Consider the following 14,179-nt stretch of genomic DNA (forward strand, 5'->3'; position numbering starts at 1 on the left):
ACTGCAGGAAGGGACCTGAGTCAGCATGGTTCATTATTTTGGGAGACTTCCGATTATTCACTTCCAGAAATGGCTTCCCTTTCATTTCTGCCAAGTCCCTCTGCTACTGAGCGTGTGCTGTGTGAGAGCCCACACGTGTCCCTGGGGCATATGTATGTCCCACGGAAGAAATGGATTATCCAAGACAGCCCACTTCTCTCCATGGCTCCATCATATCCCTTCTCACTTTCCAAGGACTTCCCTCCTTCAGTGAATTCTTTCTCTCCTAGGTCATCAGTTTCTTTCTTCATTGGCTCAGTCACAAAAGTGTACAAACATTATTTCTTTTCGGTATTGAAAAAAATAAAACAAATCCTTGCAATTCAAATCCCCTTATAATTACTACCCACAGCCCTCCTCTTCTTCACAGTAAAACTTCAAAATAAGTTAGCTGCACACATTGATTCTTCCTCTCTTCCATTCAGTCTCCAACCTACTCCCATCCGGCTCCAATTCCCATTTTTGCAAAGAAAATGATCTCCACAGTCACTAAAGTTTTGTTGTCAAAGCCAATGGACATCTATCCGTTCTCATGCTACTCAGCTTCTAATAGGACTTCAACACAGCTGACCATTCTCTGCTCTTGGTTTTCAGGATCCTGCCTTCACCAAGTTTTCCTCCTGCCTTTGGGCTGCCTCTCTCCCTCCAGATGTTTTGTTGGTTCTTCATACCCTACCTCTATCTAGATGTGGAAGCACCATAGGACTCAGTTCCCAGCCTTCTTCTCCTCTTTACACTCTCCCTGGATGATTTCATCCATCCCATGGTTTTACATAGTATGTGAACGCTGAGGAACCCTGGTCCTGATGACTGCTGTGATTTTCACATTCATACATGCAATTACTCTCTGGACATTTCCACACAGATATTTAATAGACATCTCAAATTTATTGTTCTAAACTTGTTTCTCTTGAACTTTTCCATTCTCAGTAAATGACACCACTATTGAGCCAGATGCTCAAGTCAAACACCTGTGAGACATCCTTAGTTTCTCTTCCTTAAACCCTTTCTCATCTCCTCCCCATATTCCACCTGTCAGCGAATCACATCAGTTTTATTTTCACGATATATCTTTAATTGTTAAACTTAATCTCTATATCCGCTTCTACCTCCCGATTGTCATCACCACTCATCTGGACTATCACAGTGGTCTTCCTGCTGTCACTCCTGCACAGAGGAGACACAGAGTTTATAAGAAAGAAGAAGAAAACCCAGATTATATCATTGCCCTGTATAAAGTCTGTTAATATTTCTCACTGCTCTGGGAATAAATTCAAACCAACCCTCCCACGGTTTGCATGGCTCCACATGAGCTAGCTTGTCTTCCACTTCTCAACCACCTCCTTCCCCCTCACTCTGCTTCAGACATATTGGCCTCCTTGATGTCCCTCTATCAAGCCCTTTTCTGCCTCAGGAACTTTGCCTCTGTTATTTCTGCAACATTTTACCTCCCATATCTTCACTGATTGGCTCTCTTTCATCCATTAACACTAACATTGTTGGTATTTCTTCAGATATGTGTTCCTTGCCTTTACCACCAAACCTCTTGGTCAAAACACCTTATTTCCTTGGAAGCACTTACCATTATTCAGAGTTAACTTGTTCATCCAATGGCGTGTTCTGTGTCTTTCACAGATAGAATGTAAGCTCCCTGAGGGCAGAATCCTTGTCTGTCCCCTTCACTATTGATAACAGACCTAGCAAGGTGCCTAGGATGAGAGCACCCAATAAGTATTTGTTTGATGAATTCATTCAACAGCTCTGTTTAGAACTCTCTACTATGTGCCACCTACCATTCTAAGTTCTCGACATTTATCTGTGAATAAAACAGAACACAGATCCCTAATATTTTAGTGGGGGAGATGGGCAGTAACCAAGACATAGTCAGCAAAAATATAGTATGTCTGAGGGTATGGCAACCCACTCCAGTATTCTTGCCTGGAGAATCCCATGGACAGAGGAGCCTGGTGGGCTACAGTCCCTGAGGTTGCAAAGAGTTGGACATGACTGAAGTGACTTAGTACACAAAGCTGATTAAGTGCCGTGGAAGAATTGTTTCTGGGTGAAAACTTAGGATTTAGACTCCAGTCTAAATCCTAGACTCCAGTCTCTTCCCTTTGTGTGCAAAGTGGAAAAGGCATGTGCTTTGCACGCTTGAAACCTTGGCTTCTAGAGATGAATGATGACACTCTGAGCAATTTACCTCTTTTAAGGCTCAGCTCCCTTAACTGTAAAATAGAATAATACCCACCTCTGAAGGCTGGAGTAAAGAACAAATGAAATAATAACAGATGTGATACTATCTCATTCCTTCCAGTCACCCACCCTCACCCTATTACTCCACGGGCAGGAGGCAAATGGTGTGGCATCTCCTCCCTCTCTGAACCCCTAGCATGCTTTCAAACAAAATCAACCCAAACTCCTGAAAACACTCAGTATATCTGAATAAGTACAGGGTTGGCCAAAAGTTCAATTGGTTTCTTCTGTTACATCTTATGAAAAAGCATGAACAACCTTTTGGCTAACCCAACATGGGAACAAACAAGTGTATGGATAACTTCAGAGCAAAGAATCAAAGCTACTTATACTCAGAAATAATGCTTCGTAAACATTTTTTTAATTGTAGTTTTTATTTATTTCTATTTTCAGCTATGCTGGGTCTTCATTGCTTTACACACTTTTCTCCGGTTGTGGCAAGCAGGGGCTACTCTACAGTTGCGCTGCAGTACTTGGGCTTCTCCTTGCAGTGGCTTCTCTTGTCGCAGAGCATGGGACTCTAGGGCTCTTGAGCTTCAGTAATTATGGTGCTTGGGCTCAGTAGTTGCAGTTTCCAGGCTCTAGAGCATGGGCTCAATAGTTGCGGCACACGAACTTAGCTGCTCCACCGCATGTGGGATCTTTCCAGATCAGGGATCGAACCCATGTCTCCTGCATTCGCAGGCAGATTCTTTACCACTGAGCCACCAGGGAATCTCAGAAATAATACTTTTTAAAAGATAGAGTGGGAAGTCCTCACCTTTTTCTGAACAATTATTTTTCCCTCTTTATCATTTAATTCCATTTTTACAGCTCCTACTGTTAAAAGATGGAAGGGTGTGCCATCCATATAGTCTTTATTATCATATGCAGAAGTAAAATCACAGAGATAGTTATTTTATAGGAGGATAGAACATTTATTTCAATGGAAATACTAATCTTTATTTTCATCATGCTGAAGTGTGTGGTTACAAACGATTTTCAACAAAACACTATATATAATAAGCAAAAAATAAGTTAATACAATGTAAACCTTACATACAGTTTCATCAATTACCAGGTTTAGGAACACACAAGCCATTTCAGACTCTGGAGCTACATTTCGTTAAAAAAAAAAAAATTTGCAAACACTCAAACCTTATCAACCCCAAGTAAGACACTAAAGAGCTATTCAAGACTTCTTCCAACCCATTACACAAATACATTTTTATTTTTGGTTACAGTACCCTGCTATGCACAAGACCATTGGAATGCTGTTAACAATTACACATTTTTGAAAAACGGCACAAAGCAAAGCAAGGAGATAACATGCCAGCCTTACAGAAGCTGTCTTGAAAGTGCAAACTCTGCATTTTCTCTTCCTGAACCACTAGGATAATAAGCACGGGTACCTCGGACGACAAGGGCAGGGTCACGAACATGCTTTCTCTATCACACCGGTGGGACATTGACTGGAACCAGGCCTCCATGCCTTTGAAGATACCTCCGGTTTTCAACAGGGAACAGGCTCTCAACTAAATATAGTGCAAATCAAATACCGAGGAGCCAAGAACGACAGAACCGGGCCCGCCACCGGTCGACCCCACAGCTTCTCCACCGGGCACCGTGCCGCACGGGGTGGGGGCAGGCGGGCCCACCCGACCGAAGCCACATCGTCTCTTTAGGTTTTGATGTGCTCGGTGGTGCGGCGGAGCGAGTGCAGGGCCACCACGCAGCAGCCCCGTAGCAGGGCCCCGATGTTGTACAGGGGATCCGTACCCCCCCTCTGAGTACTGAACGCCCACAGCACGGTGGGGACCACGGGGGCCCCCACGGCCAGCAGATCCACCAGGAAGCTGCGGCTCCAGTAGCGCCCGGCGATGTCCCCCGCGCGGGCCAGTGGGCCCGGGCCGTCCAGCCTCACCTCCTCCTCCGCCGCCGCCGCCGCCTCCGAGCCCGCAAAATCCAGCTCTCTCATGAGGCGGTTCCCACGCGCCTCGGGACCCGCCGCGGGGGACGGGGTCTCCACGGGAGACAAAAGGATGGCCGAGTTTGGATTCCGGGGAGTTAAATCGACCACGAAGGCGGAGATCTCGGGCTCCGGGAAGCTTTCGGTCGGGTCGTCCCCGGACTCCTCGTCGGGGGTCGCGGCGCTGGAGGTGGGACTGGGGTCCTGCAGCCGGAGCACGTGCCGGAGGAGCTCGGAGACGGCCGGGCTGTAGGGCACCACGTCGGTCTGCACCGCCCGCTCCACCACCGCGCGGCGCGCTCCGCGGCCCTCCGCCGCCGTCGCCTCGTAGCCCAGCGCCACGACCTCGGCGCCGGGCAGCTCCGGCTCCGGGATGGCACCTGTCACCAGCTCCTCGAACACATCCTCGTCGGGGGCCGCGCCGTCTGCCCCCAGCAGCTCGCTGTCGGCCCCCTCCTCAGTGGCCGGCTCCTCCGGGGACAGAGCATCCTCCGTCGGCCCCAAGGCTGTGCCGAGGACCAAGCCCTTCTCCGAGGACTCACAGGGGAAGTCGAGGCACAGCTCGTCCCTCAGCGAGCCGCTGTGCGCCATCTCCATGCTCTGGAGGAGCGACTCCAGCTTCTTGTTCTGAATGTTGATGTCCACAAAATATTTCTGAATGCCTTTGTCTTTATCGGCCAGGCTGCTCCGCATCGTTTCGATGACCTGTTTGAGCTGCTTGATCTCCTTCCGGGCCTCCTTGAGGGCCAGCTGGGCCTCCACCCGGTGGCACTCTTCCTCGATCCAGTCCTCGCGCATTCGGGCCAGCTGGGACTTCAGCTCCACGATCTCACTCTCCCTAGGGCCGGAAGACAAGCACGGCTCAGAAAGAAAAAAAGGCCAACTCGGACACCCCACCTAGAGCCCATGCTCTCCCACCGGAAACATACAGGTTATGTAAGTTTCGATTTTTTTCCCCTTTCTTTCGAAGGTATTAGCCCTGTATGGCTCCCTTTTCATTGTAAAATAGCTAAAATAATAACGGTGATTAGAATCAGAATAAAAATTTTGCTATTATTGTTTTTTTCTTTTTCATAGTGTCCACTCTATATCTGACATGGCACTAAGTACTTTTCAAGCATCCTGCTTAGTCGCTCAGTCGTGTCCGACTCTTTGTGACCCGATAGACTGTAGCCCACCAGGCTCCTCTATCCATGAGGATTCTCCAGGCAAGAATACTGGAGTGGGTTGCCATGCCCTCCTCCAGGAGAACTTCCCTACCCAGGGATCGAACCCAGGTCTCCCGCATTGCAGGCATATTCTTTACGGTCTGAGCCATCTTTCAAGCATTATCCTCTGTTTAATACAGACAGACTAGTTTTATTGCACTTTGCCTTATCATGCTTTGTAGATACTATGTCTTTTACAAATTGATGGTTTGTGGCAACCCTGCTTTGTCAGACACTGGTCAGCATTTTTTAGCAATTAGGATATTTTTAAATTAAGGTTTGTACATTTTTTTAGGTATAATGCTATTGCACACTTAATAGACTCCAGTGTAGTAAAACAACTTTTATATGTGCTAAGAAGTGGAAAATTTCATATAACTCACTTTACTGCAATTTGCTTTATTGCAGTGGTCTGGAACCAAACCTGCAATATCTCTGAGGCAGCCCTTTACTTAATATTGGAAATTATTTTATTAGAACACATTAGAGTCTCTTAGCCTGCTTGAATCTCCATAGCCTACTCTTTCATATGTCCACAAAACAATTTGTGGAAGGAAATTCCATATCACTTTTAATTATGTGTCAAAGGCAGAAGACAGACTGATAAGCATTAGCACTGCAAAACAGTTCTGATCATATCCAATGATAACTTAAAAAAATTTTTTTTAAATCATAAAAAGTTACATGTTGCAAGGACTTTATGAAAATGTTGATAATTCCATCTCTTCTCAGGCAAGATGACATTAGATCCATCCTACACTGAAGGGAATGGTTAGCTTCTTCACAGGACAGTATTTCTAGATATTTGTTAAAAAATTTTTTTTCCTTACATATAATTTCTTCCTAGTCAATGTAAATGTATGTCCTCATTTTCTCAGTGAATATGACAAGACCACATAGTCAGGATCCTGACATATGTGAAGAGATGTTGTGCGTATTGCTTCTTTACGTTTAGGCTTGACTATTCTCTAGTTTCACTGCCTTTCCACACCTCCCTCACAGAGATTCAAACCATCCTAGAGATTCCTCAAAACATAAACCAAGACTTCCAGAAAGTAGGATCTGACTCATGTCACCATCAACCCTGGTCAGAGCTCTCAGAAAAACTACCAAGCAGAAAATCTGGCCTGTCCCAAGACGTCAAAGGTCTTTTCTCTCTGAGATAAGATCTCTTAAGCTTGGGCTGTTGTTTTTCTTTTTTTAAATTACCTTAACACTTGGCCAAGAATAATGAACCTTTTCCTTCAGCACAGAAATAGCTTGCAGGAATCACAATGCACAGGGCCATCCACTCTCTGACACAGATAAACAGGGTTTCATAGGGGCCAACTGTGTGTGACCCATTCTACTGGTAGTACGGCATTGTTCCTGCAAGTGTTCTGTCCTTTAAAAATAGCTCCGCACACACCCTGCTCTTCACGTCAAAGCTGGACACACCCAGAAAAAGCAGAGGGTCCCTTCCAAACCAGGAGGGTTCCCTGAACTCCTGAAAGAGTCAAATCACTCAGGATTATCAAATGACTCTTCTGAGAGACTGATTTAAGAAATCTGACAGAAATTAAATGAAGTCATTTTTCTTCTTTTCTATAGCGTGGGTTCACATTTCACTTTATGGAAAAAGAAAGCGTTCTAAACCACAGCGTGCAAGGAATGAGAATTCACCTCTCATGCAGTCGGCGCTCAGACTCCTTGAGCTTGGTCTTCAGGTGTCTCACCGTAACCTCTTTCTGCTGCAGAGGAGTCAAGTACTGCTCTGGATTTGGGGGTTTGACACCATGATTTTCACCACAGGACATGTACCTTCCAGACCGCCTGAAACAATCCAAGTAAATGAAATATTACTTTTTCTATAAAAAAGAAAAGTTAAGGCACAGCTAAAACAGCTTGAGAAGAAACGGCAGCTGTGTGCTGGGATCTTAAAGCCCAACAGTGAGTGGCCTCACTTTGATCCCTGGGTTGGGAAGATCCCCTGGAGAAGGGAACAGCTACCCACTCCAGTATTCTTGCCTGGAAAATTCGGTGGACAGAGGAGCCTGGCTGGCTACAGTCCATGGAGTCGCAGAGTCAGACATGACTGAGCGACTTTCACTTCTCTTCACCTCAGAAGGGGAACAGTCATCCACCTGCCACTCAGGACTGCGCATAACTGGAAAGATTGGGGGCGGGGCTTTGTCAAGGGGGTGGGGCCAGGAGAGGGAGATTTTCTGTGGCTTAGGGAGGAACTCCTGTAAAATAATGCACAATTGTCCAGAGGCCCGCCTGTCAGTTCAGAGTAAGAGGCTGTTATGTTAAAGGACAATGAGTGGGGGCAGGAAGGGAGCGAGATGACCTCGCTTCCACACAATGTGCCACTTGCCTAAAGTTCTTGATTGTTGTTGGTTGAATTCCGATTGTTCTGATATCAGTTCCTGACGTGAGGGTGCTGATTTGGTGGAAAGTTTCCTTCTTTTGAAGGGAAAAGGGCTAGTCTACTCGCACCAGATAGGGTTTGTAAGAGAGGCGTCCGGCGCTCTGTGAAGCTTCCTTCACTGGAATCCTGGCCCCTGTCAGGCCTGGCCTAGAGCGGGGCATCCCTCCTGCTCTAAGAAAGCTGACTATGAGACCCAGACGCCCTGGAGGAGGAAGATGGAAGGAGGAGGGCTGGCAGCTTCTTCCCCAATTCAGGACCCAGGCCAAGCCCCCGTATCTGCCCTGCTGGCGCTGAGCCTGCACTCCATCCAAGGTGGCCCGTGCCCAGCATCCAGTTCCCAACTGGCCTGCTAGGGCCCATCTGGATGTACGGTTCCTTTTTTCTGCAACCTCGTGCCTTCCAGGGACTAATTCATTCCTTGCTTGACCTTCAGATCTCATTTCAATTTCGCTTTTTTAGAGAGGCCTCCTTTGACCCCTCCAAATGGATCCTGTGTCCACCTTTTTTTCTTTTAAGATTTTTTTTTGTTGTTGCAGATCATTTTAAAAGTCGCTATTGAATTTATTACAGTACTGCTTCTGTTTTTATGTTTTGGCTGCGAGGCATGTGGGATCCTAGCTCCATGACCAGGGACTGACCCTGCACTCCCCTGCACTGGACAGCAAAGTCTTTAACCACTGGACCACCAGGGAATTCCCAGTTCTCAGCTTTTACACAGAATGACAGGTACTTGCAGAATAATCCTAATGCATTTCTGTCATTAGATGGCTACTGTTTTTCTTCTCTGGGCATCAGCACGGGGACCTCTGTTGTTTATGGCTCTATTCCCAGTGCTTCTCACGGCACTGGATACAGTGTGGTACTCAGTAAACATCTGGCGTTTGAATGAACGAGCAAACACACCAATGACTCTTCCCCATTCGGAGGAAAATATGTAGGACCATCCTACTGATGCTGTGCTCTCTCTCTTGCCTAGCCAGTAACTCCTGGGACTGCTGAGCCTTATTAGAAATTGTGGCTCCTGTCCTTTCTGCAGCAGCCCTTGAGTTTTGTTCCAGAGTCTCTTTTAAAGATGTGGCATCTGTTTCAGTATACCTGTTTCTACTTTAAAATATTCGGGTTCGGTTCATGTTGGGTTCATGTCACTGAGTGCGGGAAAGGAAAGAGACGTGTCATATTGCAGAACAAGGCAGGGAATGGAGAGTTGTACGCGTGCGTGCTCCATCTCTTAGTCATGTCCGGCTCTTTGCGACCCCATGGACTGTAGTCCACTAGGCTCCTCTATCCTGGTGGATTCTCCAGGCAAGAATACTGGAGTGGGTTGCCATGCCCTCCTCCAGGGGACCTTCCTGACCCAGGGATCAAACCTGACTCTATTTGGCAGGCAGATTCTGTATCACTGAGCCACCAGGGAAGACACTGCAAGGGTTTTTTTTGTTTTGCTTTGTTTTTAAAGAGAAGCTTACAAGTAGGACAAACTAAGAACCATGAGTTGGGAGATGGACGGCACTCACCTCGTGACAGGGCTACAGTCACTTCCTTTGTACGAGCCGGAGTTGCTGCTGCTCGGGGAAGAAGGCGCATAACTGGGGTGGATGTTAACAGGACTCAACTGGTTCCTGCAGAGCATGGCCAGAAAGTCCTTCCCTCGTGGGGAGGGTGGGCTGTTGCCAGACTTGTAGGATGAAGCTCCATTGCTCCGCCCGTGGGGACCTCGACTGGGAGAGAAGCATGAAGCATGTTAGAATCCTTGGGGCCGGGAATACCCAAGTGCGAATGCTCTATTCCTTCTTAAACCTAGTCACCACTGAGGAAATCCAATCCATAGGGCTGGAAGGGGTCATACAATGATTAGAGTAACTTGGCTTTATGAGCGCCTTCTTCCCACCTGCCTGATATTTTCTCTCCTGTGTTGTCAGCACGGGGCTCCCTCCCTCTGCTGTTCTTTCAAATAGTTTCTGACCATAAAGCTTGTTTTGGATTAAACCCAGCTGCTTGCTAAGAACACAAACCATATAAAACATTGCTTTGTTTTAGTTTCATTCTAGAGGCTGTTTTAAAGATGTGGCGTCTGTTTCAGTATACCTGTTTGTACTTTAAAATATTCGGGTTTGGTTCACGTTGGGTCAGAAAACTGGGGTGGATCATTTGGAGGCTGAGGGAGAAGGAGTTTGCCCAAAGGAAGAAGGAAAAAAACAGGGCAGATAATTATAACCCACATAAATGCATCGTCTGTAATTTTAGCCACCTATATGTTTTCTTTTTCTTTCTACTCCCAATGACTTGTTCTTTTAGTTGCTGAGTTGTGTCCAACTCTTTTGGACGCTGTGGACTGAAGCCCGCCAGTCTCCTCTGTCCATGGGATTTCCCAGCAAGAATGGGAGTGCCATTTCCTCCTCCAGAGGAACTTCCCAACCCAGAGATGGCACCCACATCTCCTGCGTTGGCATTGGCAGGTGGGTTCTTTACCACTGAGCCACCTGGGAAGCCCCCAGTGATTTAGCAAAACCTTTATCATTTGACTGCTGAAATATTACCCCTTTTCTTTCCCTGCCTCTTGTCTTGCCTTCTCAGCAAGGAGGCTGTCCCTGCAGTGAAAGCAGCTTTTCCAACACGCAATTTGAGTGTCACCGGCCTCCTCAAAGCCATTCAGCCTCCAGAATAAAGTCCAGACTCCACAATACAGCTCACAAAGTTTGATCCCATCCCCCTACCACTGCATTCAAACCATCCTCTGCCCCTCCTCCCCCCCACCTGCATTCCAGACAATTTAATTTCCTGAAGGTCCATGCTCTCCATCATCCTTTTAATTTTGAACTTATTTTCTTTATCTAGAATGTTCTTCTGCTCCCTACCCTGAGCCTCTGGATACCTCCTACTTCGAGATGGATGGGAACCTTCTCCAAGCAGCCTTCTCTGGACCCTTCCTTCTCTAGGCTGGTGTAGGTGGCATCCCCTGGTGCTTCCCACCCCACTGTGCACACTACACCATGGAACTTAGCACAGTGCGTCACCACGGCAGGCTTGTCTGTCCTTGCCACCAGACTAGGGCATCCTGAGGGCAGAAACATAGCTTGTGCTCTTATATCCCCTCTACCTCCTAGCACAGGTAGGTTCTCCCTAAATGACTGCTAAGTGAACAAACTGGGTTGAAGTCCTGGCACTGCCACTTACTAGGAACTTAGCAAGTAGGCCACTTACTATTGGGGATATATGATAACTTTCACAGAGGTGATGTGGAAATAAAGAATGCATGTTGAATACACTGGATAAGCTGTTACGGGCAATTCAACTGCAAGGTACTATTTTTGGATAATATTGTTTGAACTTCCCTGTTAATCTAGTTCCATAGATTTGACACTCCCTTGTGTAAGGAATGGGGCTTCCCAGGTGGTGCAGTGGTAAAGAATCTGCCTGCCAATGCAGGAGATGCAAGATATGAGGGTCCAATCCCGGGTAGGGAAGATCCCCTGAAGGAGGAAATGGCAACACACTCCAGTATTCATGCCTGGAGAATTCCACGGACAGAGGAGCCTAGCAGGCTACAGTCTATGGCGTTGCAAAGAGTTGGACACGACTGAGTATACATACACACAAAACAGTGTAAGGAATGGGCTTTTTTGGTGGCTCAGTGGTAAAGAATCTGCCTGCCAATGCAGGAAATGTGAGTTTGATCCCTGGGTCAGGAAGATCCCTTGGAGAAGGAAATGGCAACCCACTCCAGTATTCTTGCCTGGGAAATCCCATAGACAGAGGGGCCTGGCGGGCTAGAGTCCATGGGGTTGCAGAGTTGGACACAGTGACTAAACAACAACAGCAATGCAGTGTAAGGAAGCATCTTAAGAATGTAGAAATTACTTAAATAGGATAGCACATCTATGTCAGGAATATATCTTGATGGCATTACAAGGAAGTAAAAGGGAAAACGATACTTTTCATACAGCAGTGCTGCTTTTTGACAGTCTCTCTTTGCAATTTTGATTGCAAGTGTATCCAACAGACGCATCTCACTGAGAAACATGAGTGAACGTCAGTATGAGTGTATGTGCTTGGGTCTACTTGGCTCCAAAATCGCAATTACTTAAAATCTAATACAATTTGAACTAGCACTCAACCCAGTAAATCACATATAAATGAAACATCATGAAATCCTAAAGTTAAAAAGTTCTTTCCTTTTGAAATCATACAAATGGACTCTGCCTCCTTTTTTTGTGAAAGGGGACACTTTATATGGAACAGATGGGCTGATGGCTTTGTGACAAACCAACTTCAGCAACTCTGTGGTAGGGGCGGGGCAGGAAAGAACATGTTCTCTGGCTTGGGAGGTGCTTCTCTCTGCTTCACTTCTAAGTCTGGCACCGACTGGCCTATTTCTTCATGTGGCTATGAGAAATGTGGAGGGTTAACCATTACAAGTTAGGAGAAAAAGTAAAGCGCTACCCCTCATGTTGATCCAGGGAATTCTTCACCAAGCACCTTCTGCAACCCAAGCTCTGTTGCAAGGGCTTTATGAACATTGTTTCACTTAACTTTGACCATCACAGCAATAAGATTTATGACAGTAAGGCTGGTCAGATGATCACTTTCCTTTTACATTATATGAAGTATGGGAAGTACTCAAGTTATGAGAAATAAATGAAGCTGGGGGGCGGGGGGAAGGGCTTTCCAGGTGGTGCTAGTGGTAAAGAACCCACCTGTCAATGCAAGAGATGAAAGAGACTCATGTTCTATCCCTAGGTTGGGAAGATCCCCTGGGGAAGGCATAGCAACGCACTCCAGTATTCTTGCCTGGAGAATCCCACGGACAGAAGAGCCTGGTGGGCTACACTCCAAGGGGTCACAAAGAGTTGGACTCACTGAAGCAACTTAGCATGCACGCAAGCAGGGGGAAAAAGAAAAAAACTGGTCCAAGAACTCACAGCTCAACTGGGATTTAAATCCAGGTCTTTTAACTCTACGATATGTCTCCAGCTTTCCACAAATGGAATATATTGTTTCAGGTTTGTAAACAGGTATACTAGCTACTGGCTAGGTATGTGGTTATTAACCTGAAGAATTCACCACCAACTTCTTTAGTTTGGTGCTTGCGCTAAGATGTATGATTAGTGACATACAAATGAAATAAGGTGAGGATTTTGTAAGAACTCATCTGCTATACAAAATTAAAGTACAATTGAGTCTTGAAATAAATTTCAGGAAATGAGTTACTAGGCTGTTTGTAAGAGCTAATGTTTAAAAAAGAAACTGCATGCTTTAAATGATCGATTCTGTCCCTTACATTTAGTTTAGTCCAAATGCTAACTTATGTGGGTACAAACTCATCATGGATGATGATAAGAAAAAAATACAAAAACATTTCAGTGGAGAAACAGGATTCCATGCTTGTCAAGGCCGTACACAGACAAATTTGATGCCACCTTCCTAGCCCTCCCCAGGTCCCTTGGTCTGGTGGACAAGATGAATGCAGTCCACTGAGAGAGAGAATTCTGCTACCTCGTGCCCCTTCCTGCAAACCTGAGCCAGTAAGTGGAAATGAGAGAAACGCGGAGGTGAAGAAGGGATCCTCATAAGGTGCTCAGGGAAATCTCCCTTCCCCAGCCCTTGCCCTTTCCTTCAGGTAACACCCTCACCCTTGCCCTCACCATCCTGATCATCATTGTTACAGGCTGAACAGTGTCTTCCTCTAATTCACAGGTGGAAGCTCTGACTCCCAGCACCTAAGAATGTGACTGTATTTGGAAAGAGGGCTTTAAAAAGGGTATTTCTGTTAAAACAATGTGCTAGGTTGGGCCTCAATCCAATTTGACTAGTGTGCTTATAGGGAGAGGGAATTTGGACACAGACACAGAGAAAAGACTATGCAAGGAAAGAAGGACGAGATGGCCATCTACAAGCCAAGGAGAGGGGCTGCCGCAAGAAGCCAGTCCTGCCAACACCTTGATCTTGGATTTCCAGCCTCCACAATAGTGGAAAGTGAATCTCTGCGGTTTAGAGCTCCCCAATCTGTGTTTTTTTGTTATAACAGCCTGAGCAAACTGATATGATAATCACCATCGCCACCACCACCATCACCATCGGTGGCAGCAGCAGCATCTTGCTCATTAGTATTTTTATCACTACTGACTAAAACAACCATCTAATGACTTTTTTCCTGAGTTCTGGGCACTGTGTTAAGGGGCTTCCCAGGTGGCGCTGGTGGTAAAGAACCCGCCTGCCAATACAGGAGGCGTAAGAGACATAGGTTCAAACCCTGCGTCAAGAAGATTCCTTAGAGAAGGGCATGGCATCCCACTCAAGTATTCTTGCCTGGAGAATCCC

At 46.3% G+C, this 14,179-nt stretch overlaps 1 protein-coding gene across 3 annotated transcripts in view; it reads right to left on the bottom strand.

The window, feature by feature from the left end:
* Positions 1–3,191: 3,191 nt before the first annotated feature.
* Positions 3,192–14,179, bottom strand: part of SYBU (syntabulin) — a 79,135-nt gene continuing 68,147 nt past the window's right edge. For all 3 annotated transcript variants that reach the window (XM_081503073.1, XM_081503074.1, XM_081503075.1), the window contains 3 exons: positions 9,376–9,579; positions 7,114–7,263; positions 3,192–5,081 (listed from right to left, as the gene is read on the bottom strand). In XM_081503073.1, the coding sequence (XP_081359199.1) occupies positions 3,956–5,081; positions 7,114–7,263; positions 9,376–9,579 (1,480 nt within the window). In that variant the 3' untranslated portion in view covers positions 3,192–3,955. The remainder of the gene's footprint in view (positions 5,082–7,113; positions 7,264–9,375; positions 9,580–14,179) is intronic.

Source organism: Giraffa tippelskirchi, chromosome 6 (assembly GCF_054371585.1).
Source record: "Giraffa tippelskirchi isolate mGirTip1 chromosome 6, T2T-mGirTip1v1.2.pri, whole genome shotgun sequence".
In the NCBI taxonomy this organism is placed as follows: Eukaryota; Metazoa; Chordata; class Mammalia; order Artiodactyla; family Giraffidae; genus Giraffa; species Giraffa tippelskirchi.